We start from the raw sequence: 23,476 nt of genomic DNA, 5'->3' as shown, positions 1-23,476 counted from the left end.
AGTTACTCTTTATTTGAAAGAAGTTGTGTTGAATATATGAAAAGTGGAGCAGAATCAAGAAGAAATAAAATAGACTAATTCACATTTTCTGTTATAACTGGTTGTTCAGCAGTTAGTTACATGGACAGTTATTAGATAGTTAGTTGGTAGCTCATACACAAGTTTATAAATATAGAAGTCCAATGTACATTGAAGAATAATAAAAACAAGTTTACTATTCTATCTCTAATAATCATCTTCTTCTTACTATTCTATCTCTAATAATCATCTTCTTCTTCCTCCTAACTCCTCCTCCTCTTCTTCTCCTCCTCCTCCTCCCCCTCCTCCTCCTCCTCCTCCTTCTTCTTCTTCTTGTTCTTCTTCTTCTTCTTCTTCGTTTACTGTTATCCAGTAAAATTACATTGTATCAGAGCTTTCTCGCTAGAAAATCTAGTAAGAAAATCAATTCTGAAGCACTGGTCTATTAAGTGCAGTTCATTTCAGAATAAGTTGAAGAATTCTTGAATCAAGATTTCAAGGGCAACAATGGTAAATAATAATGGTGATGTTGATTCTGAAGCACCGGTCTATTAATTGCAGTTCATTTCAGAATAAATTGAAGAATTCTTGAATCAAGATTTCAAGGGCAACAATGGTGAATAATAACGGTGGTGTTGAAACTGGTGAATCTTCCAGAGTTACTCCCAGTGCATTGGATTATAATCATCCCCTCTTTCTCAGCCCCTTGAATGTAAGTGAGGTTCAAATCATCTCTTTCCAATTATCTGGGGTTGAAAATTTCTCAATATGGTTTAGAACCATGCGTATAGCTCTATTAGGGAGAAACAAGTTGGGTATTGTTGATGGAACATACTCTAAAGACAAATTCTCTACTGAATTGGGAAATCACCGGAAAAGGGTAAATACCATTATATTGTCTTGGATCATGAACTCTGTTTCTAAAGAGTTACTAGGTGGAATAATAAATGTTTCAGTTGCAAGTGTGGTCTGGAATGAGCTGCATGAGAGGTTTAATAAGATTGATGGGGCCAGAACCTTTAATCTACATAAAGAGATAGTTATGTTGTCTCAATGAACTGCTTTTGTTTCAGTGTATTAAAGATTTATATGAAGAATTTGAGGCTCTTGTGCGTGCACTTGGGTGTGAATATGAAAAATCAAAGGAGTGTGTGTTACATCTGCAAAAACTGAAGTTATTTCAGTTCCTTATGGGTCTAAATGAGTCCTACACACAATCAAGGAGTCAAATCTTGCTATGACCCCTCTACCAAATGTCAACCAGGCTTATGAAATGATAATCAGTAATGAAAGTCATAAGTCTGTTGCAACTCAAGCAAGAATCTTGGAAATGAATCCCACAGCTACTAAAAAGGGTCTTGATCTAATTATGTATGTAAGAAATGGAACAAGTGGAAGTCAGACCCAAAAGTTCAAGAAAAACTTTACTTTACAATGTGATTTCCGTAAACTCAAAGAGCATAGTTAGGAGAACTGTTGGAAGTTAATTGGTTATCCTCAGGATATAAGGCCAAGAAGAAGTTCAGGCATGAAGGAACTAACACAGCTTATAATGTGTCTTTGGGTTCTCATGAATATCCAGCAGATCAAGGTGGTTGTGATCAATATACAGGACAATATTCTCGTGTAAAATCTCTATAAAAGTGTTCAGATAATCAGATAACACAACTGAGTCAGATGGGGAATGCAACCTTTACCAAAGAACAATATGAGCAAATCTTGTAAATAATTAATAAGATCAACTCTGTCAACCCATCTACTAACTCTGCAAATGTAGAAAGTGCAGGTATATCTGCTTGTTTATCTTTCTTTGATTCACAAAAATGGATTATAGATACTGGTGCTACTAATCATATAGGTGGTGACTCAAAACTATTACTCAACAAGACTGTTACAGAGTTACAAAAAAAAAAGAGAGTATATCTACCAAATGGTGACACTATAATGGTCACTCATATGGGAACTAGCTGCATATCAGAAAGAAACAACATCATAAATGTCTATCACATTCCACAGTTTACATGTAGTCTTCTGTCAGTATCTCAAGTGACTAAGGAATGGCATTGTTCAATAAATTTCTTTTCTGATTTCTGTGTTTTCCAGAATCGTTATACTGGAAAGGTGGGGGATTAGTAAGCTTGATGGAGGTCTATATCTGATGGTAGATCAATAAAAAAAAAAGAGGTTGAAATAGCAACAAAAGCAACTACCGAAGGGACTATGGAAAGAACTCAAGCTGAAGTGGATTTGTGGCATTAAAGGTTGGGAAATGCTTCAACTAGAGTGCTGAAAAGAGTTGTTTCTCAAGGGTCTTAAGTAATAGAAAATATAATAAAACAATGTAGTATCTGTCATAGTGCCAAACAGACTAGATTACCATTTTTGCAAAGTAGCATTCAAAGTAAATGCTGTTTTAATCTTGTGCAATGGATTTGTGGGGACCTTACAAAGTACCTACTATGAATGGCAACAGATTGTAAATACATAATTTTGTATCTCCCAAAAATTCAATTTATTCATTTTTTTGCTTCACCTTATCATACACCCTCACCCATTTAATAATTCCCCCCACAAGAATCTAAATAACAAACTCTCAATAAATTCACCACCCACCCTAACTAATTTGGCCACTTCACACCCCTACCCCATACCCTCTTTCTACCTACATACCCCCTACCCCTCATTACCCCAGCCCTACCCCCATAACACCCTCCGTCACTACACAGACCTCATCATTTTTTTCATTTTATATACACACACAGTTAGCACCCGAATCAGAGTTACATCGATACTTTGGAAATAAGCCTAAAGGAGTAACCCGCGCATTGCATACACGTGGAAGAGGAGCCTGATGGAAGGCCTTGGTACTATGACATTAAGAGGTATTTGGAATCTGAAATATATCCTGAAGAGGCTAGTAACAACCAAAAGAAGAAAATCCGGCGTTTGGCAAAGAATTACTTTCCAAGTGGAGAAATTCTTTTTAGGAGGACTCCTAATTTGTGATTCCTAAGATGCGTCGATGCGGCGGAAGCAAATAAGTTGATAAACGAGGTACACATTGGAGTTTGTGGGCCCCACATGAATGGGTTTGTCCTTGCAAGAAAGATCCTGAGAACTGATTATTTCTGGATGACTATGCAAAATGATTGTAGTAAGTTTGTGCAGAGATGTCCAAAATGTCAAATACACGGAGATCTGATTCGAATGCCTCCACACGAGCTTCACCCAATGAATTCTCCTTGGCCTTTCATAGCTTGGGGAATGGATGTCATCGGACCAATAGAGCCACTAGCATTGAATGGGCGTAGATTTATTTTGGTTGCTATTGATTATTTCACTAAGTGGGTCGAAGTTGCTTCGTACAGAGCCGTCACTAAGAAAGTAGTTGCAGATTTCGTCAGGAATAACTTGATTTGATGATTCGAAGTGCCGAAATTGATTATTAATGATAATGGGGCAAACCTGAACAATCACTTGATGAAAGAAATTTGTGATCATTTCAAGATTGTGCATCGCAACTCGATAGCGTACCGTCCCCAAATAAATGGAGCCGTAGAAGCTGCTAACAAGAATATCAAGAAGATCTTGAGAAAGATGGTCAAAAATGATAGATCATGGCACGAGATGTTACCTTACGCCTTGCTAGAGTATCAAACAGTTCGAACCTCCACAAGAGAAACTCCCTATTTACTAGTTTACGGGAATGAAGTTGTGATACCCGCTGAGGTTGAAATACCTTCCCTAAGGATTATTCAGGAAGCTGGACTGAGTAACAAAGAATGGGTCTGTGCTCTCTATGAACAATTTATGTTAATTGATGAAAAGAGAATGGCCGTTGTATGCCATGGTCAGCTGTATAAACACAAGATGGTTCATGCCTTTAACAAGAAGGTAAGAACTCGAGTATTTGAAATGGGGCAACTGGTTCTCAAATGAATATTCCCTCACCAAGAGGAGTACAAGGGAAAGTTCGCTCCAAACTGGCAAGGGCCATACATAGTTCGCAAGGTGCCATCTGGAGGAGCTCTGATTTTGTCTGAGATGGATGGCAGAGAGTGGACCAAACCAATCAATTCTGATGTGGTAAAGAGATATTATGTTTGAATGACGTTCTAGTTTTTGTGTTTTCTCAGTTTGTTTGTAATCACCTTTGTAATAATGTTGTTTGCTAGTGTGTAACTGCCTAGAATCCTTTTCCTTTATGTACGAACTACGTTTGACCTGAATTCCCAAGAAAGGGATACGTAGGCGGCCTATGTCGGCTTAGATCAATCCCTTAGGATAATTTATCTTTTCTCTTTATGTATGAACTACGTGATGACCTGAATTTCCAACAAAAAGGATACGTAGGCGGCCTATGTCGGCTTCGGTCAACCCATTAGATTTTTCTATATATATCCCTAGCGTAGGCCTGAACAACGTTTGACCTGATTCCTACTTTAACGGGATACGTAGGTGCCCCAGCGGCTCGGTCATATAACCCAAGAAAATGGAAACTGGGGTAGAATTTTTGAGAATGAATCTCGAAAATTCACAAGAGAAGATCAACATCCAACAAAGAGAATGAAGATCAGCAAAGACTTCAGATCCACTCAGATTGGTATTATCTCAAACAATTTTAAACTAGGGCAGAAATTTTGAGAAAGACCTCAAAATTTCCATCAAATGCCGGAACATATTTCAAATTCCCCAGCACCAGAGGTTAAAGCTTTGGAAACCACCAACTGTAACAAAGTTTGGGTAGACTCAATTTTTGGCTATGATAGAACTACTTGAAGAAACCCTCCAACAATAATCATGAGGTTTGGAAACCATCCATAGGATATAGGTAGAACCGCGAGGAAGACATTCATTGAGCTAGTACATGACATGATTGGCAGAAATTTTCTAAAATTTTACAGAAGTTTTCAAAATTTAAGACTATTTTTAAAAATCTACAACTCACTTACTTAGTAGAAGTCTCAAAATGGTGGAATGCCCAAGAGATGGCAAGGATCAAATCAAGGATCGAAGAAGGTCAACATGGAGTAATTTCATTCAACTAATCATTTTTCTGTGGATGCAGGGATCAATACGCAAAATGAGAGTCTCTTTCAAAAATTTCCGAGCAAATTGGGAGCCACAACAGATCATTAATGCCCAAGAACAGTATTTTAGGGCAGCCCTAAAAATATGTTTAATGCCCATTTATTGAGGACCTTTTGATTTGTCCATCTTATTTCTTGAGATCGTAAGCGACAAACAAAAGCACTTTGTCTTCTTTACACATATCGTATTTAGAAGTTTCCAAAAAATAGTCGCTAGTAAAAGCAACTTTGTGTCTACTAATCGTCTACCTTGAGTACAGGTACATGGAGAAAGCAGGACACTGACAAATGAAGCCAGGTAAAATTATTTTATCATTGCTACAATGGTCATTGCGTATCATTGTCGTAAAGTCCATCACATATCATTGCCGCAGAGGCCATTATATATCTGTTGACGCGCTAGACACAATGCTGGTATCGAGGATATCATCAGCATTCAATATCTGTTGACGCGCTAGACACAACGCTTGCGTCGAGGATATCATCATCATTCAATATCTGTTGACGCGCTAGACACAACGCTGGCGTAGAGGATATCATCAGCATCCAATATATCTGTAGACTCGCTAGACACAATGCTGGCGTCGAGGATATCATCAGCATTCAATATCTGTTGACACGCTAGAGACAATACTAGCGTCGAGGATATCATTAGCATTCAATATATCTGTCGACACGCTAGACACAACGCTGGCGTCAAGGATATCATCAGCATTCAATATATTTGTTGACACGCAAGACACAACGCTGGCGTTGAGGATATCATTATCTTTTCATGAATCAGCATCGGAATACATTAAGGGCACACGATTTGGAGGGACGCCTTCAGGTCGCTATCTAAGGATGAATGATATATAAGATTTCCTAGCAATTGACAATTTTAAGGTCATCTATAAGTCATCTTATTTGAAATAGGATAGTGTGTAAGATCACTAATGAGTTGATCGCCTGTAGGTCATCCGTAAGACACAATAACATCCTAACCGGATAGTGTACAAGATCGCCCAAAAGTTGATAGTTCAAAGGTTATCCGTAAGTCGCAACTAAATCCTTACCAGAGGATATGAAAGATTGTCAAATTGATACGTCCAAAGGTTCTCTATAAGCCGCGTCATATCTAAGATCGATTATGTGCAGGATTACCCAAAGACGATCAATTTGAGGGATTATCTATAAGTCATATTGTATCCAAGGTCCGATGATGTGCAGGAACACCTGAAAGCTGGCGATTGGAGGGATATCTGTAAGTCATCTCTTATCCAAAGTCGGATGATGTGCAAGATTACCTAAAAGCTAGAAATTCAAAGGATATCTGTAAGTCGCCTCGTATCTAACATCAAATAATGAGCAAGATTATCTGAAGATTGACAATTTAGGGAAAATTTATAAATTGATCATCGGCTACAACCGGAGAGGTTATCATGCGACATACAATAAGTGATATAGGTACAATAAGGGATGATTTTGCTTTTCAGGCCACAACTCATGTGGAGATATGGTAAAAAATTACTTACCTCTTTCGTGAATTATGTTTAACACTAATACTTTTTGCCTGAAGCATTGTCGAGAGCATCCGAGAAGATGAAAATCTCAAATCAAAACCACAGGTGCGGACGACTCCGAAAAGGACGCAGCACAACGTGGAACTCTTTCTCAGCAGCAAAACGGGACATAGTCTGGAGAGGGATGTCAAACTCTCTAGACGCGAGCTAAATGAAGATCACCACCACCATTTAACCACACCTTTATTAGAAGGCATGTGGGTATTTTTCGGATATTCTGGTCTCACCTTTACCTCTGGAATGTTTGTTAACTCATACTGAGGGGAATTTTTTTTTCTTTAAAATTTGGGTGGCAACACACTTAGAATTTTGGAAATTATGCTTACGTAAGTTCTTACCTATGGATGTGAAGAGCTCCACATTCATGGTTAAGAGGTTACAAGCCTCTTTTCCGCAACTCGATTAACTTGTCACTCATCCCAAGCTAAAGATCGTCTAAAATAAAAGACTATCTTTTCTACCGATTGAGTCGAACTACAAAAAGTCTGATTCCCTGAGTCTCAGGGATATGTAGGCTGGGCTCTATGTAGAAAACTCGACTGCATTCCAATTTCCCCCCAAATCCCTGTATTCCCCAGCTTCTCGATTTAACAAAAACGCTCTAAAACCATGATAGTTGGTGAATTTTCTTGAAGATCGTGCTCAAAATTAAGCTTTAAGAACTACAAGTGGCCTAAATTCTCATGTAACCTGAGATATGTAGGAATCCTGATACCGAGGTTCGGCCATAATTCCATGAAACTCGTGCGAAGATTAGCCTCTTCCAGGTTCGAATTTGTGGTCGGACAAAAATTAGGAACATCAACCTCCCTTTGCCCAGGATTACTTGCATCCATCTTACCCAAAGGGAGGGGGCAGTTGTTAACACCTAATTTTTGCCCTCCGCAATCCAATTTAATTTTGAGTTTCTTTAATTTTAAAATAAAATCACAACAATTATTCTGTTCAAATAAATGTTGGTTTAAATTACTTATTCAATTCGATTTTATCATTTAATTAACGGTTATACATTTTTCGCATTTTTATATATACGAGAGTGTATAAATTTTGTTGTTTAAATGAACATTTTATCAAAATTTGATTTTTATTGATTGAACTTGAAAATTAATTCAAATGGATAAAATCTTAGTTTTAAATATGATTCGCTCTCAAAATATTTTATTTAGAGGAATATTTGTTGGATTTTTACAAAATTAAGAAACTCGAGGTTGATTTGTTACTTGATTCGTGTCAGATTGTAATTCAATTTAGCGAACGAATTAAATATGACCTTAATTGAAATCAAATTGGCCCAATTGTGATGCAATTGACCAATAAATATTCGATTTGGTTGTAATTTAAATAATTCGTTTAAATTGTAATTCAATCTTAATCCCAAAAGTTACATTTTCTTGATTGGGATTATTTTAATCCTATCAAATTTAATTATGATTATTTTAATCTAATTAAATTTAATTATGGTTATTTAATAACTCAATTAGATTTAATTGGGGATATTAAATAACCCCCAAATCCGGCCCATTTACCTTCACCCACCAGAAGCCCATCAACAATAAGCCATCAACCCACAGCAACAACCGACCCAATAACCCATTCTTTCTTACCCGGCCCAGCATTTATTCTCTTCTTTATCACAAAACCACAAACAAGAATGACCTTCAACCCCAACAACTCATAACCAACCCGTCTATGGCTCCCTTCAGGCGCCTCACGCAAAATCGTACTAATGAGACTCGAGGATGTTCTAGAACGCGCATAGGTGTTTCCCCTAACGTTTAGCTCCATAAATTTCGGGATAATAGTACGAACCAGGTACACATTTTGTTGTTTTCTATTGGTTTCGGATGAGAATCCATTTGGCTCACTTTTAATTGGTCCACCATTTCCAAATTGGTACAGCTGCTGATGAAATGCCAAGCTGGAAAAGGGATTACGAATTTAAAATCCCAGGAGACCCTTTCTTCCACCTTTTATATATAGGAGGGCCTTTGTTTCACGAAAGGGGAAAAAAAGGGGGTTGAAATAAGAGGGTTTTTTTTTTCTTTGAAGGGTCGAATTTTTTGGTTTGGAAATCTCCAGGGGCGATTTTTTCTCTCTGGTCACTGTTCATAGGTTTCTAGTTTGAAAGCTAGCATTGATTTTTGGTTTGAATATTGGGGTTCAAATTTTGTTGGGAATCTTGAAAACAAAATTTATTTTGTGAAGATCTCCTCATTCACTTTTTCTTCTTGAGGTTGGTTGATTAACTAGAAATTCTCAAGTCGACAACATCGTCTCTCGGTGATAATATCCCGCTGATAGCTTGAGTCCGGTTTGCTGCTCCTTGAAAGCTGTCGATTGGGTCAGAATTCTCGAATGACTAGTTTCTTGTGGTGGCGACTCCAACAAAAGCCCAAAGTCCCAATTTGCTGCACCTAAAAAGGTTAGCGTCTTTCCTTTTGTTGTTTCTTCTTCATGGTGTGTTTTCCTTCTCTTGTCACCCTTTTTGAAGATTTAGGACAGTAGTCGAATCCTGCATTTGATTGTGATGCCAGTTTTGCTGTTATAGCATTTAGGCATGGTTATAGCATTACGATTACTGCTTTGATAGTTGAATTTCACAGTTAAATGAGAATGAATGTGGTCTTGTTTGATGTCTTCAATATCAAAAATCCATGTAGTTTGTAAGTTCTTTCTGGAGTTTGGTTTGTGTTCAGGGACTGACTTCGTGGTCTAAAACTCTTAAAAGTTTTGCAAGATCATTTTTTGAGAATTGTTGCATTCACCTTCATTCTCAAAAAATTGTTATAAATCGAGGAGCCAAGTTTTGTGTGTCATGATGTTTCATGTTCGGTTTTAAGCTTATTGTTTCAAATAGTAGATTTTTTTTCTTTATTTTTTTGGGGAGTTGTTTTATCATCCTCGCGACCTTCAGTAGCTTGGTATTTCTTTGGACAAAAAATGGAAACTTTGAGGGCTTGTCCTGTTTATTTTAAGGTTTTCTGTTTAGCATTTGATTGTATTGATTTAAGCACAACTCGCATGGTCTCTTTGATTCATGGTATCGCAAGGGGCCTGTGAATTTGTGTAATACCAATCCTGAGGATCTCCAGTTTCTTATATTTTGGTTCTTTTGCATTATTTGACAAGAAGGAGGGAAGGATTTGTTCAAATTGTAAAGATCGATTAGTTTTGAATTAGTTTAGGTACGAATCCCCACCCCAAAAGAGATTTCCTGAAATTGCTTTCTTTTTATTTCACTTGTTTCAAATATATTTTTCTTTTTGATGCTTTGATCGAATATGTTTATTTTTTCTCAATTGTTTGTTTACAAATTTGTGTCTTTCTTATCATTTTTATCCCTGTTCACTGGAACCTGCAAAATTAGCCTCAAATATCCTTCTGTCTGCTCTCCTTGGCATTTTTGTATCTCAACTTACTGCCTTTATCTCATTTTGAATCATCACGAATTCCTTTTCATCTATTGATCTATTATACTATTTGTTTATATGGTCTTTGATATTCTGGATGCGTATTGATCTTCTTTATCTCTTTCCTTGCATATGAACCCATTTTCGAGTTTTGGTCGAACTTATCCTCTTAGCATTTTTTAATGGACTCACATAGCCCATTTTCTTGAGTTATACCCGAAGGTTTAAGTCCAAAAGATCGTCTCATGGCATACGGATGCAAGAAGACAAAAGAAGAAGGAATGGGTTAAACCCCATTATTTGAAGCGGCAAAGAGATTAAAATCTCTTTTATTCATCTATTTATTCATTCTTATTGTTGTCTTTATCTATTTTATTTGTTTATTTATTTATTTGTTCATTTATTTATTCATTTGGGGGCCTCGAAGCCAAAGTTGTATTTAATACAGGTGGAGTGAAAATCGAGCCAAAAAGGGCTCGGAAACATAGAATTAGGATAGGTGAAAATGGATCAAAAATGCAACTAGGTTAGGACAGGTTTGACGGTTTAGGCTTTAAAGCCTAAATCACTACTTCTCCCTTTTCCTTTTGATTATTTGTTTTACATGCTTCTTGCGAACCTAGTTAAATCCCTAACTATGTCACTAAAAACTGATTTCGCGAAAACCTTTGCCTTAATCAATTACTTTTTCAACAAACCAATTCTCCAAAGTTAATCAAAAGATGTTTTCAAACAATCCGGATAACCGCAAGTTAGCGGATGTCTTAGGTGCCCAACACCTTCCTAAAATGTTAATAGGAACCGCTTATCTAGAATCTCTAACATAAAACGATTTTCCTGTTTTGAATCGTTTTAAGTAAATCTACAAAGGTTTTTTAATTCTTTTTCAAAATTAAGTGGCGACTCTTCTTCTCAAAAAGTCAAAATTTCTCCGCAAAACAACCTGTTGTTTAGCAGTTAGTTACATGGACAGTTAATAGATAGTTAGTTAGTTTGTAGCTCATACACAAGTCTATAAATATAGAAGTCCAATGTACATTGAAGAATAATGAAAACAAGTCTACTATTCTATCTCTAATAATCATCTTCTTCTTCATTCTTCTTCTTTCTCCTAACTCTTCTGCTGCTTCTTCTTCTTCTCTTCTGAAAAATAGTTTATTGCTATCCAGTAAAATTACAAGTTGTGAATAATTAGATTCTGTAGCTAGATTTGCAATGGGATATGTAGCTTACCTCTAAGCTTCTGTGCACAAATGGTTATATGTTGAATCTTTGGACAATCAACATGGATATGAACTATTTAATCATGTAACCCTGTGTGTGGCCGGCCCAATGTGACTCCAAGTCAGTGATATACAGGAAATTACACCAAACAATCATGCAAATGGTCATTTTTTAAAATTTTGACTTTGATTGCCTGATAGGAAATTTTCAAGATCAAAAGTTAAAAAATGTTGAATTGCCTAAGATGCAAGAGGGGTCAAAAGTGTAAGACCAGTCACTTACATGTGGCTAGTTTTGTAAATCACCAGAAGAAACATGGATTACATTGTTAAATAATACACCACTACTGAAGAACAAGTAGACAGCTAGCTCGATTTCAAAGGTTTTCAAACCTCTTACTAATAAAATGTCACTAGCTATTGAATCCAAAATGTGTATTACTTTTTCTCTTTTATGTTATTACTTTAAAACTATGGATAAGTCATTACGTCTGTTGTGGCTTGAATGGAATAAAATATGCATTATTTTATGAAGAATAAATATGTTTTGTTATAGATCATTTGTATGTGTTAGTACATCATATACACTAATTTTTAGCAAAAATGTTTCATAAACTACGCCCACACTCCAACAATTAAGAAAATGCAACTTTTGCCCATTGACTTTTGGTAAGATTAGAAAAAGAAAAGGGAAAAAATATTATCATTAGCTAAAGTTTCAACTCTTAACACTTATTCTAAACCACAGGAAACAAAGTGATTTAATTTTAATTTGATCCCTTCTTTTCTGTAAGAAAAGAAAAATTGTACCAAATTATTTTTATCTAACTTTTCAACAATTTGTTTGGAAATAATTTTGTGCTATCTAGTGCTGAGCACAGGTTTATTCTTTAGTGACGCAAGGGAAATTTGAACCGGTAAACCTGCTACGACTTTACATAACTTTATGGCTACTAATCAAACAAAAAAGTGTGGCTTTGTGCTAAAGTATATGTATATTATCAAGTCATGAGTTAAAAAGTCCATGCACGTGTAGTTGTCCATAAGATTAAATTAGCATCCAGTAAAATAAAATAAGTAACCTACTATTATAACATGTTAAAATTACAATAAATAATAATACTTTAAAAGTTCTTTATAGGATCATCATATATAAGTTAATTTAATTCAAAGAAAAAATTGTGACGAACATTCAACATCTATCTATACGTTCTCCTTTAACGTTTATTAACTTGTTTTATGGGTTTAGAACTTTCGAAGTACGTTCATGGTGAATTAATGTGCATTGAATGAAGTTAAATCTAGCTACTAGTCCAATTTGCACCAAACATGACCAGATTTGGTTACAATATTTATATTTTAGTAGAGACAACTTGCATTGGCCAATTTGCTTTTTTTAAAAAAGAAAAATTGTCCTCCTAAATCCCCTAGCTACTGCCTTTACGCCTATATTAAAATTAATTCAATTCTTTAATATCCTTGTGTGTTGATTTGTTCTTTCCTCCACACGGTAGCACAAAATTGTTATAGCTAATATAGTCTATTAATTTCTAGAATATTAGTAATAGTATTATTAAATAGGCAACAACTTTGCCAATTGACTTGAATCTGATCAACTCTCAAGTATTCTATATATATCAAGTTTTTCTCTCTATGTAAAACCCAAACGTAAAAACTTCTGATTAGCAACATAGTAATCTCTTTGATTAGCAACATATCAATGACAAAATCCATTACTGTTTTGCAAAGTTGTACAGGTATGAATAATGCCTGCATGTCCCATTATAGGTCTGATAATCCCTCTTTATTATACACTACAAGTAGTTTTAGCCTGAAAGAAATGAATCTCAAATGCTTTGGAGGCCATTTGTCACTTCTCAGCTCCAGAAAGGGGCTTCTAAATGGTGCTACAATTAAGAGGTACACATCTTGTTTTTTATTTTTCTTTCTTTCTCTCTCTCTGAAATAGTAAAATTATCTCTGTGTGACCTAATGATCATGGATTAGAATGACAGAAGCAGCCACTAATGCTTTGATCCAGTGGCGAAGGCAAAATTTTAACCTTGTGAATTATGGATTCTGATCCTTTTTAAGTTATTGGTTCGGATTAATAATTTACACATATTCAATAGAAGAGTTATGAACTGAAATTGCTAGGTCCGGCAGAACCCGCGACCATCCCTTCTGCCTTGCTTGCATTAGGGTAAGTAGTCTATATCGCACCTCTTGGACTGCAGTCCTTCTATGGACTCTGTGTGAACACAAAATGCTTTGTGCACCAAACTATATATCAATTTTCTCTCTGTTTGGTGAAATGAATTTCATGTGCTCATTTAATTTTCTTCTTGATTTCTTTTCCTTATAGGAAGTTTGTGGTTTGCAGCAATGGTTCCCTGCCTTCTCCACCCTCTTCAAATCCCTTGTAAGTTTCACATTTAAGATCTGATCTGATCTTCTATTAAAATAATAATGAATAAAAATAAAAAAGTATATATAATTCATCTTCTCAAATTAACCTAATGCCCTTTATTGATCACCTTTTTTTGTCTGTAGTAGTGGCTGGGTTGTAGGCATCTTACTATCAATAGCTTTACCATTCTTCCGCTTCAAATGGGGCTCATTATTGCAACTCAAAAGTAAGATTCCTAAACCAAAGTTTATACTATATAAATAATATTGAATTTGTTGATTATCTCATTAGTAAAAAGTTTAAGTTATCAGAGAAATTAACACATTTTATATGATTACTTAATTATATTATGTCATGACACATCTCCTCATGTGTGTGCTTAGTTTAGTTATCTTTCATTGGCCAAAAATATGTGGAAATATATATATACTTTTTATTTTTTGGTAATAAGGTACAATTCTAGCTATGACCGACCTCGCAAGTCTGATACGTTCTACGATATCATGTTGTGCAGTATACATGATATACAACTCATTTAAAAACTTAAATGGTTGTTATAATTAGTTGTAACCTTTTTTTATTTACTTAATTATATTATATTTGTTCGTGGACAGATAAAGTGGAAGACGTAATAGAAACAGTTGAAGATGTAGTAGATGGGGTGGAGAAAGTGGCTGAGACAATAGACGAAGTGACTGAAAATATTGCAAATGCTTTACCAGAAAGCCAACTCAAAAATGCTCTCAAAACTATTGAAAATTTCTCAGAAGATACAGCCAGGGCTGCTCATGCTGCTGGAGATTTCATTGATCAGGTTTTTCGAATAACTAATCCACTTTCTTAATTTAATTAATTGCTCCACAAAAAAATACTAATATATAATTTAATTGATCAAGCACCTGCCTTCTTTGCTAGCAAGCACTTACATAATTATTATTCTAATGTTTAACTTTTGGGTTGTAGCTAGGTTTGAATTATATATTGTTCTAATTAAAATTCAATTGGTTAGGTTTGGCAATAATTGACGTATAGGAGTACATTTCAAAAAGATAACTACTCCGCGTTACTTTGGAAATTCACATGAAAATATTGAATAGGGTTAATATCATTTTTAGGGTCTCTATGATACTTGACTCAACGCATTAAACATTCAATAAATTGAACTTTGCACTTTTTATCCTTAATTATAAATTGTTCCATCATTTAATTACTCGTGTATTATGTTAAATTTGTACTAAATATAACATATTTTCTGTCTAGAGATACCAAAAGCAAGTTTTAGAAAGTTAATTGAATGTTAAATATGACGAGTCATATATATTATAAGGATTAAAATCAGAATTTATCAATTGTTAAGGGCCAAAAATACTTCTATCCCTAGTTAATAAATTGAGTCGTATTGATATAAAAATTATCCTCTAATCTCTCTTCCCGCAGCCAATAATCACTTATACAACTCTCGCAGTCTGACCAAACAATTGCTTATATATATATATATAAAGTTCATAATTTGGTTAGCCTAATCTTCGATATAAAGATAATTATCCTCAAATCTCTCTAAGTTCATCGACTATGACCTAAATATATATTTTATACTAAGTTTTCTTGTTCCTTATTGCCCAAGATTAACATTCTCTTCACCTCGAATTGTCCATTTGAAATAGTCAAATAACAAGAAAATCTGCTTTAATTTCTTCTTAAGATTTCTTTTTATTAACCATAGTCCATACCTACTTCAACAAATTAATCTGTATTAAAAAAAAGTCAATTTCTTCCAGGCGAGGATAGCATATTAGTTTTTATATATTTAACGATTTTAATTATATACACGAATGATATAATAATTTTTTACACAATTAATGAATTTTGATCTGCTATATCAAATTCATTACTCGAATTTTCACTTCTACCATATTAAATTTGGGTTTAAGTTTTGTGTATAGATGATGTATATACTGTATATACATCATCTATACTTTTTTTACACCGTCAAATAAAGTTGATCTATAACTCTTCATATCAAGTCTGATATAATACCAGCAAATTAAAATAATCAAGATTGATAACTTGCTATATATGTTAAATTGATTCAATGATAAAATGTTTCTATTATCCGTGTACAAAATTTAAATACGCATGAAAATTTCTCTACTGACGACGCAAAATAATAATAAAATTTTTATTATTTTATGTATGTACAGATGCAGGGGGAGGACGTAGAGTTGGTTGAAGAAGTTGTTGATTTGCCAAAAGAGCAACTCAATGTTTTATCAGAGAAAACAGCCAAGGTTGCTCATGCAGCTGAAGATTTGAAAGATAAGGTTTGATTAATTAATTCTCTTAATAATTATTTTAGTTAATCTAGCACACTTGATTATTAATTAATCCCACATTACTTCTAGAGTGCAAGCTTGAATACATGTTGAATATTTTAACAAAGTCATAATTTACTTATTAAAAAATTTGGTCATGCATTAATTTACTTATTAAAAAATGACTTTTATCAATGAGAGAAAAAGTTTCTGGATAGTAGCAATTTCTTGACCAAGTCATAATTTAGAACTAATGTTTTGTGACCTTTAAAAAGCAAAAGATAATCAACCTTTGGGACTGATATTATTTGTAAATTTTTTCTTAAACTTCCTTTCTATCCAAGATTAAAGAATCAATTGCTTTAATATAAAGTTCATACTTTTTTAACCTTATCGACACTATAAGGAAACTAAATATAAGTTGTTTATCAAGTTTGACTTGATCATTAGATTATTATTATGCTATAATCTAATTTCCTCCTTCCTTACTTAAATGTGTGATCTTAAACATGCCATAAAAAGTTTGTGTTCTAAATAAAAGTATATCAATTGAAAATAATACAAAAAGTTTAAACTTAATTAACTTTCAAAATAAACTAATACAAAAATGGTTTTATTATTATATGAAATAAAACAAGGAATAATTCATTTTGTCTAAACTGCAGGTAAAAGAGGTGGAGGTTAAAGTGGAGGAGATCCCAGTGAAGTCGTTGGTTGAAACAGTTAAAGAGGAAGTCAATAAGTCTACATTAGTAGATGTTCTAGATATTACTAATAATTCAAAGAAATAACAAACTCCTAATAAGAATATAGATCACTCTATGTTCTATGAAATATCTCATTAAATTTCATATTAATCTTTTTATTATATTAAAAATATTTTAAAATATTCTAAGTTCTTAAATCCAATTAGATTTTATTTCAAGTTGTAATTCATTTATTATTAGTACTCTATTTTATGTTATTTTAATCAAATCTTTCATCACATAAAAGAGTTTGTTTTTTTATGTAAAGTTGAAGCAACTTTTAATCATGGGATCTTCTTCTTTTTTTATTTTAAATGCTAATATTGAATACAAACAAATGGGATGTAGCAAGTTATATTTTTAGCCTCGAACCACTTAGAATGTCACAATATTTTATAGTCTGTTTAGATTGATTCCTATTCTTTAGTTTTTCTCGTGGAGCTTCAAATAATTCTTTGTTTGGCTCAGTCACAGATCGATCTCAATCTATTTGCTAACAAAAGATGAGAACATAAAATTCATTTTACTTTTCCGCTCATGTTGTTGCTGAGAAATAATAACATTCACCATAAATCCTATTTTCGTTTAGCACCGTTCATAAGAAAATTTATTGTTACAATATTAGGTTTATCTAATTCATTACATTTTTACGTAAAACATAAATTTGTAAGTAAAAATTCATAAAACTATATAAAAAAACAGTAGACATTAAATTATAAATTTAAAAATATAAATGATTATTGCTAAGAACACTAACCATAAATTAAGCTAGATCCTCTTTATTTCTTGATTCTCTTCATATCAGATACTGCTTCCTACAAAAAAGGTTCGTAAAGAGGTATCACATCATCTTATTTGTGTTTAGCAAAATGTTATTGCAATATAAATGAATAAATCTAAATTTTCCTACAAATATGAAGCAAAAACAAAATTCACCTCATTAATGAAAATAACGACCTACTAATCTTCATATATTAATATTTGATCTCTATGATATTTTTATATATAAAAAATATCATCACTCATAAATGTTCAAATAAAGAGAAAAAAGATATTAAAATGAGAATCAAAAATAAAAATAACAAAATGCATACCTCCATACCTATGAGTATCCATTAACTAAGAAGTCTTTTCTTTTATTCAAAACAACGTAAGTGAAAAAATAAATAAGGAAGAACAAAAATGAAAAGGAAAAAGGCAGAAAAATCAAAGAAATAAAGAAGAAGAACGAATGTTGATACCTACAATTTAAAAAATCATCAAAATTTATAATTAGGCCACCATGTTCATTCCATTATGTTTCTAATGTCTGGGAGATAAAGAAGTATACATAACTGATAAGGTAACGTTATTAGCTTAGAGTAAATGGGGAAATAAAGAAGAGTAAATGGGGAGGTGTAATCAAGAAACTTTAATATAATAAAAGCTATTATTATTAATTATTTTAATATAGTAAATAAATAGAGAAAAAATGTCAAAATTTTGAGAAAAAAGAAAAATAGGAATGAAGGCATTAGAAGTATGCATATTTCTAAGCCTCCTTTATATATATGTATATAGAGAGAGATAAATTTTAATTTTATTCTTGTAATATTTGATTAAATATATTTAATTTTTAAACAGTTGAAATGTACACTTTTAATTCTTTTACTTAGTACAACAACAATAACATGTACACTTTTAATTCTTTTACTTAGTACAACAACAACAAACCCAATATATTACTTAGTACTAATTCTTTTAGTTAGTAATGTTCACAAATTCACAATAGTGCACAAAACTAAAATTTAAAGTTTATAAACTCTAAACATGTCATCAAACTCATAGTCGCCATAGTTACTAAATATGCAATTTGATTTCGTCCAGTTAAAAAAAAATTATACGCATAAGCTAGTTTAAGTCCAAAATACAACTAAGTATTTAGGATACTTATATTTAATTGTAATATATAATACTGGTATACCAATTATAGGAAAATTATAAGAGTAAGGGATTAGAGTCCAATCTTTCTCATTTTAGTCTCTGATCTTTCACATTTCTCTTACTCACCAAGCTCCATTGATTGATTGACAGACATTAAAATTTTTTGAAGCTTTGTCTTCAAAATTGAATTTTGCAAAATTGGTATTTATTCGGATCGAGTACTGTTGGAAACGATTGCAAATATCCTCTGAAATTTAGAACTCAATTTCAAGGTAGCTTGATGAAGATTAAAGTTGGTTTGGTTGGAATTTCAGATTTAAACTCGAAAAGGAAGAATAACGTTCAATAAATTGGTATATATTTTGTATGTCAGGTGTATGTTATTCTTATGTCAAATGTACCACTGGTCATATTGTGACATATACACAGGAAATTAAAAATAAATATAAACGACATATTCAAAATACATATAACAATATAATTATAGAATTTCTTTTTATGTCAATTATATGTTTTTATCAGATTGTGCATATCTCTTTTATGAATAATCAATTTCCTCCATGGACCTTGAGATATACCTCTGTTTGTGTTGCAATCATTTCATTAATGTTGAGAAATGAAATGGGAGACATTATCATGTATTTCCTCATGTGCAATTTTCATTACATGTCCACATCTTGGTTGCCAAATATTAATGACCATAGCTGAAATAGTATCGAATAGTATAGTATCAATCATCAACCATTCTCCTCTAATTACTGCATGTCTTTGTTTGTGGATTTGTTAATTTCTACGTTAGATAAACATCTCATTCTAATAATTAATGCAAATTCCACCAATAATTTATTTGTAAGACGCGAATTATTAAGATATTTTGATTGGTGTATATATGTAAATCATGCGATTCACGTGTTAAAAGAAAAAAAATGCTAGTGGAAGTTTGCATGATTACCACTTTTGTTTGAAAAAAGGATACCAGCAATGGTCATTTTTTGTAATTAGAAATCATGGTATAAAAATAAAAAACAAAAGTAAAACCCATCTTTAGTAGTAGCTTTTACACAAACTTGGTAGGTGAAGAAATGACCAAAAAATAAGATAAACCAGCACATGGGCAGCTAATATTCTACTGCTATTTTTGTGCTACAATATTTTTTGGTGATAATGAATCCCACCACCTTATAAAACAATTATTACTATTATTTTTAGTCCGCCCTCCTAGTATCAGTATTCAGGGCTGTAGAAGCGCTAGTGAGTAGTGACATTGAAAAACAGGCGTGCATATATTTTGGTAGATATCGAAATTCTATTCATATTACAGTTTTGATATTATGATATTTGATAGGTCTGAAATAAAAATGAGATCGGGCGCAATTAATGAATATTCCCTACTTTTATTTGCATAAAATTTTAAAAATTATTTATAATGCCAAGAGAAAGCTTCGCAAGGTTGGCGAATCAAAGAAAAGATCTACCATATATGACCTCGTCGACCGTCTTAATAATTAAAAGGAAATAATTATTAAGATGAAAGAAAACTCTTTTTTTACTAGCGGGAGAAATTTAATTTGTTCTATTTTATTTGAAGAGTTGATTTTACATATGGTCATTCAACTAATAGTTATTATCTTAAAGAGCCATATTTAGAAAATTGAAATAAAAAAAATATAAAAAAATTTGAGATAATAATGATTAATTGAGTGGGAGAATCATAATTCATAGTAGTTCAGTAAGATTGATCACGTGAACTTTCATTCCTGTTGTTAACGATTAGATTCCTTTACCACTAATTTTAAAAATTGTTAATCATATGAAAAATTAACATCTAATTTACAAAATGTAGCCAAGTCATTTGCACTTGTTAATAGAATGCATGCACCTTCATAGTAGGTCTATGAAATATTATATTGTCCAAAAAAGAGAGGACACACATTCAAATGCATCTTTTTATTTTTTTCGTTTTATCTTTTTTACATATTCGTATGAAACGCAAGTTGGTGCGTTAGGTCTTAAAAAATACTAATAATAGAGTTACTGGTGCTGCTTCTATTATTATTTTTTATTTTTCGTTTCCCAGGAATTGACTATATATTATAATGGATCTCTTTAGATCTTTTTATATTCCAGAAAAAAATAAATTAAGTAGAGTATATTACATTATTAGTATTTCTATGTAGCACTGATTCTATACTTCAATGTGCCTAATTAATATATCCATCTACCTTCAAAGTTGACTTCTGATTTAAATCATGTTCATTTCTTTCTTTAATTTCTTGTAGATCTATAAAGAATAGAAATCTTCCAAACTCAAGAAATCAAAGCATTCTTAGTACATCACTTGAACTTTAATTTGGTTACAGTACCAATGGCGAACTCATTAAATTTGATCCCAGCTTCGTATATGTCAACAAATCTTAATCCTTTAGCCATTTCTAAGATCAACAAAGGTCGTATTCTCACAGCCAGCTCCCATAGATCTGCTATTCTTCAAAAAAGTAACAAAAAAACAAGGTAATATTTCTTCCATGTTAGTGTCTCTTACTTTCCCTCTTGTTCCAATATTTGTGTGATTCACTTTCCTTTTTATTTCTTCTCAAAAAAAAAAAAGAAAAAACGAATGACACGTTCGTATATTTAGAAAAAAAATTAACTCTAATGTAAACTCTTCATTTTACTTCACACAAATATCACTACACAAATGATAAGTTTCCGTAACAACTCTTTCTATGAGAGATTTTCTTGTAGATTTTAACCAGCTTTTTTATTTATTTATTTTTTGGTGGTCATTGTAGGGATTTAGTTGTCCATGCAACTGCTGAAACAGGAGATCTACTTTCGGGTGTTATTCCCTTTTTGCCAACTGGTGAAAATTCTTGGTAAGGAAATTTTAATGCATGTAAATTTTGACTATTTTCTACCCTTTTTCCTGCATTATTCTTACTTAATATTTAACCAAAAAATTAATTTGACATATATAAAAATGTTATTGGCAGGATTAGCTGGGCTGTGGGTTTAGGTGTAACAGTACCTTTGATAACAGCAAGATTATTAACCGTAACAAGTAAGTCTATAAATATTATCTTCTACTTAATTTTTCTTTTCTCCTTTTAACCTTATATTCTTTGGGATGAATGTTGAATAGAGCAAGTTTCATTTGCGGCGGAGACGGTGGAGAAGGTGGCCGAAGCAGTGGAGAAAGTGGCGGACGACGTGGACAAGGCGGCGGAGCAATTTGCTGCGACGCTGCCGGAAGGTGGAAAGCTTAGAGGGATAGTGGAGTCCATTGAACATTTGGCTGAAGAAACTGAAAAGGATGCTCAATTAGTCCAAAACCTCATGGACAAGGTTATTTTTGACTTTTTACCTCTCTTTTAATTTTTAGTATCTACTTAGCAATTCAATAAGTACTCCTAAAATCACAGATTTATTATAATTGAATCTAATGTCTATTGAGTGTGATTGGATGAGTTACTTGACTCCCTCCGTTTATTTTTACTAGTCACTAATTATTTTTAAAATATAAAAAAGAAAGATAATTTTTTTTTCTATTTTACCCTTAACATTATTTATTTTTTAAATTAATTTCAAGATACAATATAAGCATTATTTAATAGAGGTACTATGGTAAAATAGTCATATTATTAATTATTTTTCTTAAAAGGTTTGTCAATTTAAAATATGATAAATAAAACTGAACTGAGAGAATATATATTTTATGTGATTAATTTATTTATGTAAGTTGTTTTGGAGAAAATGTGCAAAAACTTTTTCAAAATTTGAATCAGAAAAATATTTAATGTGTCTAAATATTTAATTAGTGTAATGAAATATCATGTGTTGGAAGTCTAGACCAGAACTTGAATGGGTGAGCTGCATTTTGGCCCCTCTATTATTGATAAATTTAAACTTTAATCCTTATGATATATAATTATGTATATTAATCTTCAATTAATTGAAATATGCACATTTGATCCTTTTGAAGTACGTATTCACAAAATTTTGGGCCAAACATATATACAACCTCTTAAACTTGTTCGAGGATTCCATTTAGACACTTGAATTTAGCCTTATTCTAATTGAACATAACAAACTGAAACTGATTTCATAAATAAAACGTGTATAGTTAATCATCTGATGTGAAAAACATGTCACATTATTCACATTGTTCAGTTACTCATTTTTTTAGGTTAAAATTGTATTGAATACGATTTTCATACACATATTATGGCAAAGTGCTTATATATTCTTGTTTGGAATGATTGATGATTATATATAGGTTGAAGAAGTAGATGAAAAGTTGGAGGCATTTATCAGTAATCAATTGACTGTGAAGATACCAAATTCATCAAATGATGCTAAAAAGATTCAATAGATTTGTCATTTCCCCAACAATGAGGGTCATTCATTGTTGTTCTTCCACTTATGATAATTTGTGTTTTCTTTAGATAAGTTTGATTCTACTTGTAAAATATTGGCATTTAATAAATACTCTTATGTATTATATCACCTTGTTATATCCCCCGTTCACATGCGTCCTGCATGTGCTTTTCAGATGTGTAGTTAATAATTATATTATCCTCAACAACTGTATGCATGCTTCACGCGGGAATTATTTATTTATTGAACAAATTAATAAATATATCAAACAAACAAAGAAAAGAAAAGAAACTATGCATTTTTAATTAGTTGTTTATATGATGGCTAGGTATGAACTAAGTGCAAATTGGCAGATAAATATTCAACATAATTCATTCCTTCCTAATAATTACTATTCCCTTCGCT

The 23,476-nt window shown here is 32.5% G+C and overlaps 2 protein-coding genes across 3 annotated transcripts; both read left to right on the top strand.

Moving 5' to 3' along the window:
• The first annotated feature begins 12,819 nt into the window (after positions 1-12,819).
• LOC107867427 lies at positions 12,820-16,882 on the top strand. 2 transcript variants are annotated; one of them, XM_016713656.2, is made up of 6 exons: positions 12,820-13,223; positions 13,669-13,725; positions 13,857-13,939; positions 14,328-14,527; positions 15,915-16,034; positions 16,691-16,882. In XM_016713656.2, the coding sequence occupies exons 1-6, from the start codon at positions 13,024-13,026 to the stop codon at positions 16,814-16,816; spliced, it is 786 nt and encodes a 261-aa protein (XP_016569142.1). In that variant the 5' UTR covers positions 12,820-13,023; the 3' UTR covers positions 16,817-16,882. The 2 variants fall into 2 exon arrangements, with proteins under 2 accessions (XP_016569142.1, XP_016569143.1); XM_016713657.2 differs by having other exon boundaries at positions 12,821-13,223; positions 13,860-13,939.
• Positions 16,883-20,630: 3,748 nt separating this feature from the next.
• On the top strand, positions 20,631-23,195 carry LOC107867429. The gene is made up of 5 exons (XM_016713658.2): positions 20,631-21,205; positions 21,487-21,570; positions 21,688-21,755; positions 21,837-22,039; positions 22,971-23,195. Exons 1-5 carry the CDS (start codon positions 21,060-21,062, stop codon positions 23,064-23,066), a joined length of 597 nt encoding a protein of 198 aa, XP_016569144.1. The 5' UTR covers positions 20,631-21,059; the 3' UTR covers positions 23,067-23,195.
• The last annotated feature ends 281 nt before the right edge of the window (positions 23,196-23,476 follow it).

This window comes from Capsicum annuum, chromosome 4 (genome assembly GCF_002878395.1).
Source record: "Capsicum annuum cultivar UCD-10X-F1 chromosome 4, UCD10Xv1.1, whole genome shotgun sequence".
Classification (NCBI taxonomy): domain Eukaryota; kingdom Viridiplantae; phylum Streptophyta; class Magnoliopsida; order Solanales; family Solanaceae; genus Capsicum; species Capsicum annuum.
This window is presented reverse-complemented; position numbering and strand designations above follow the sequence as displayed.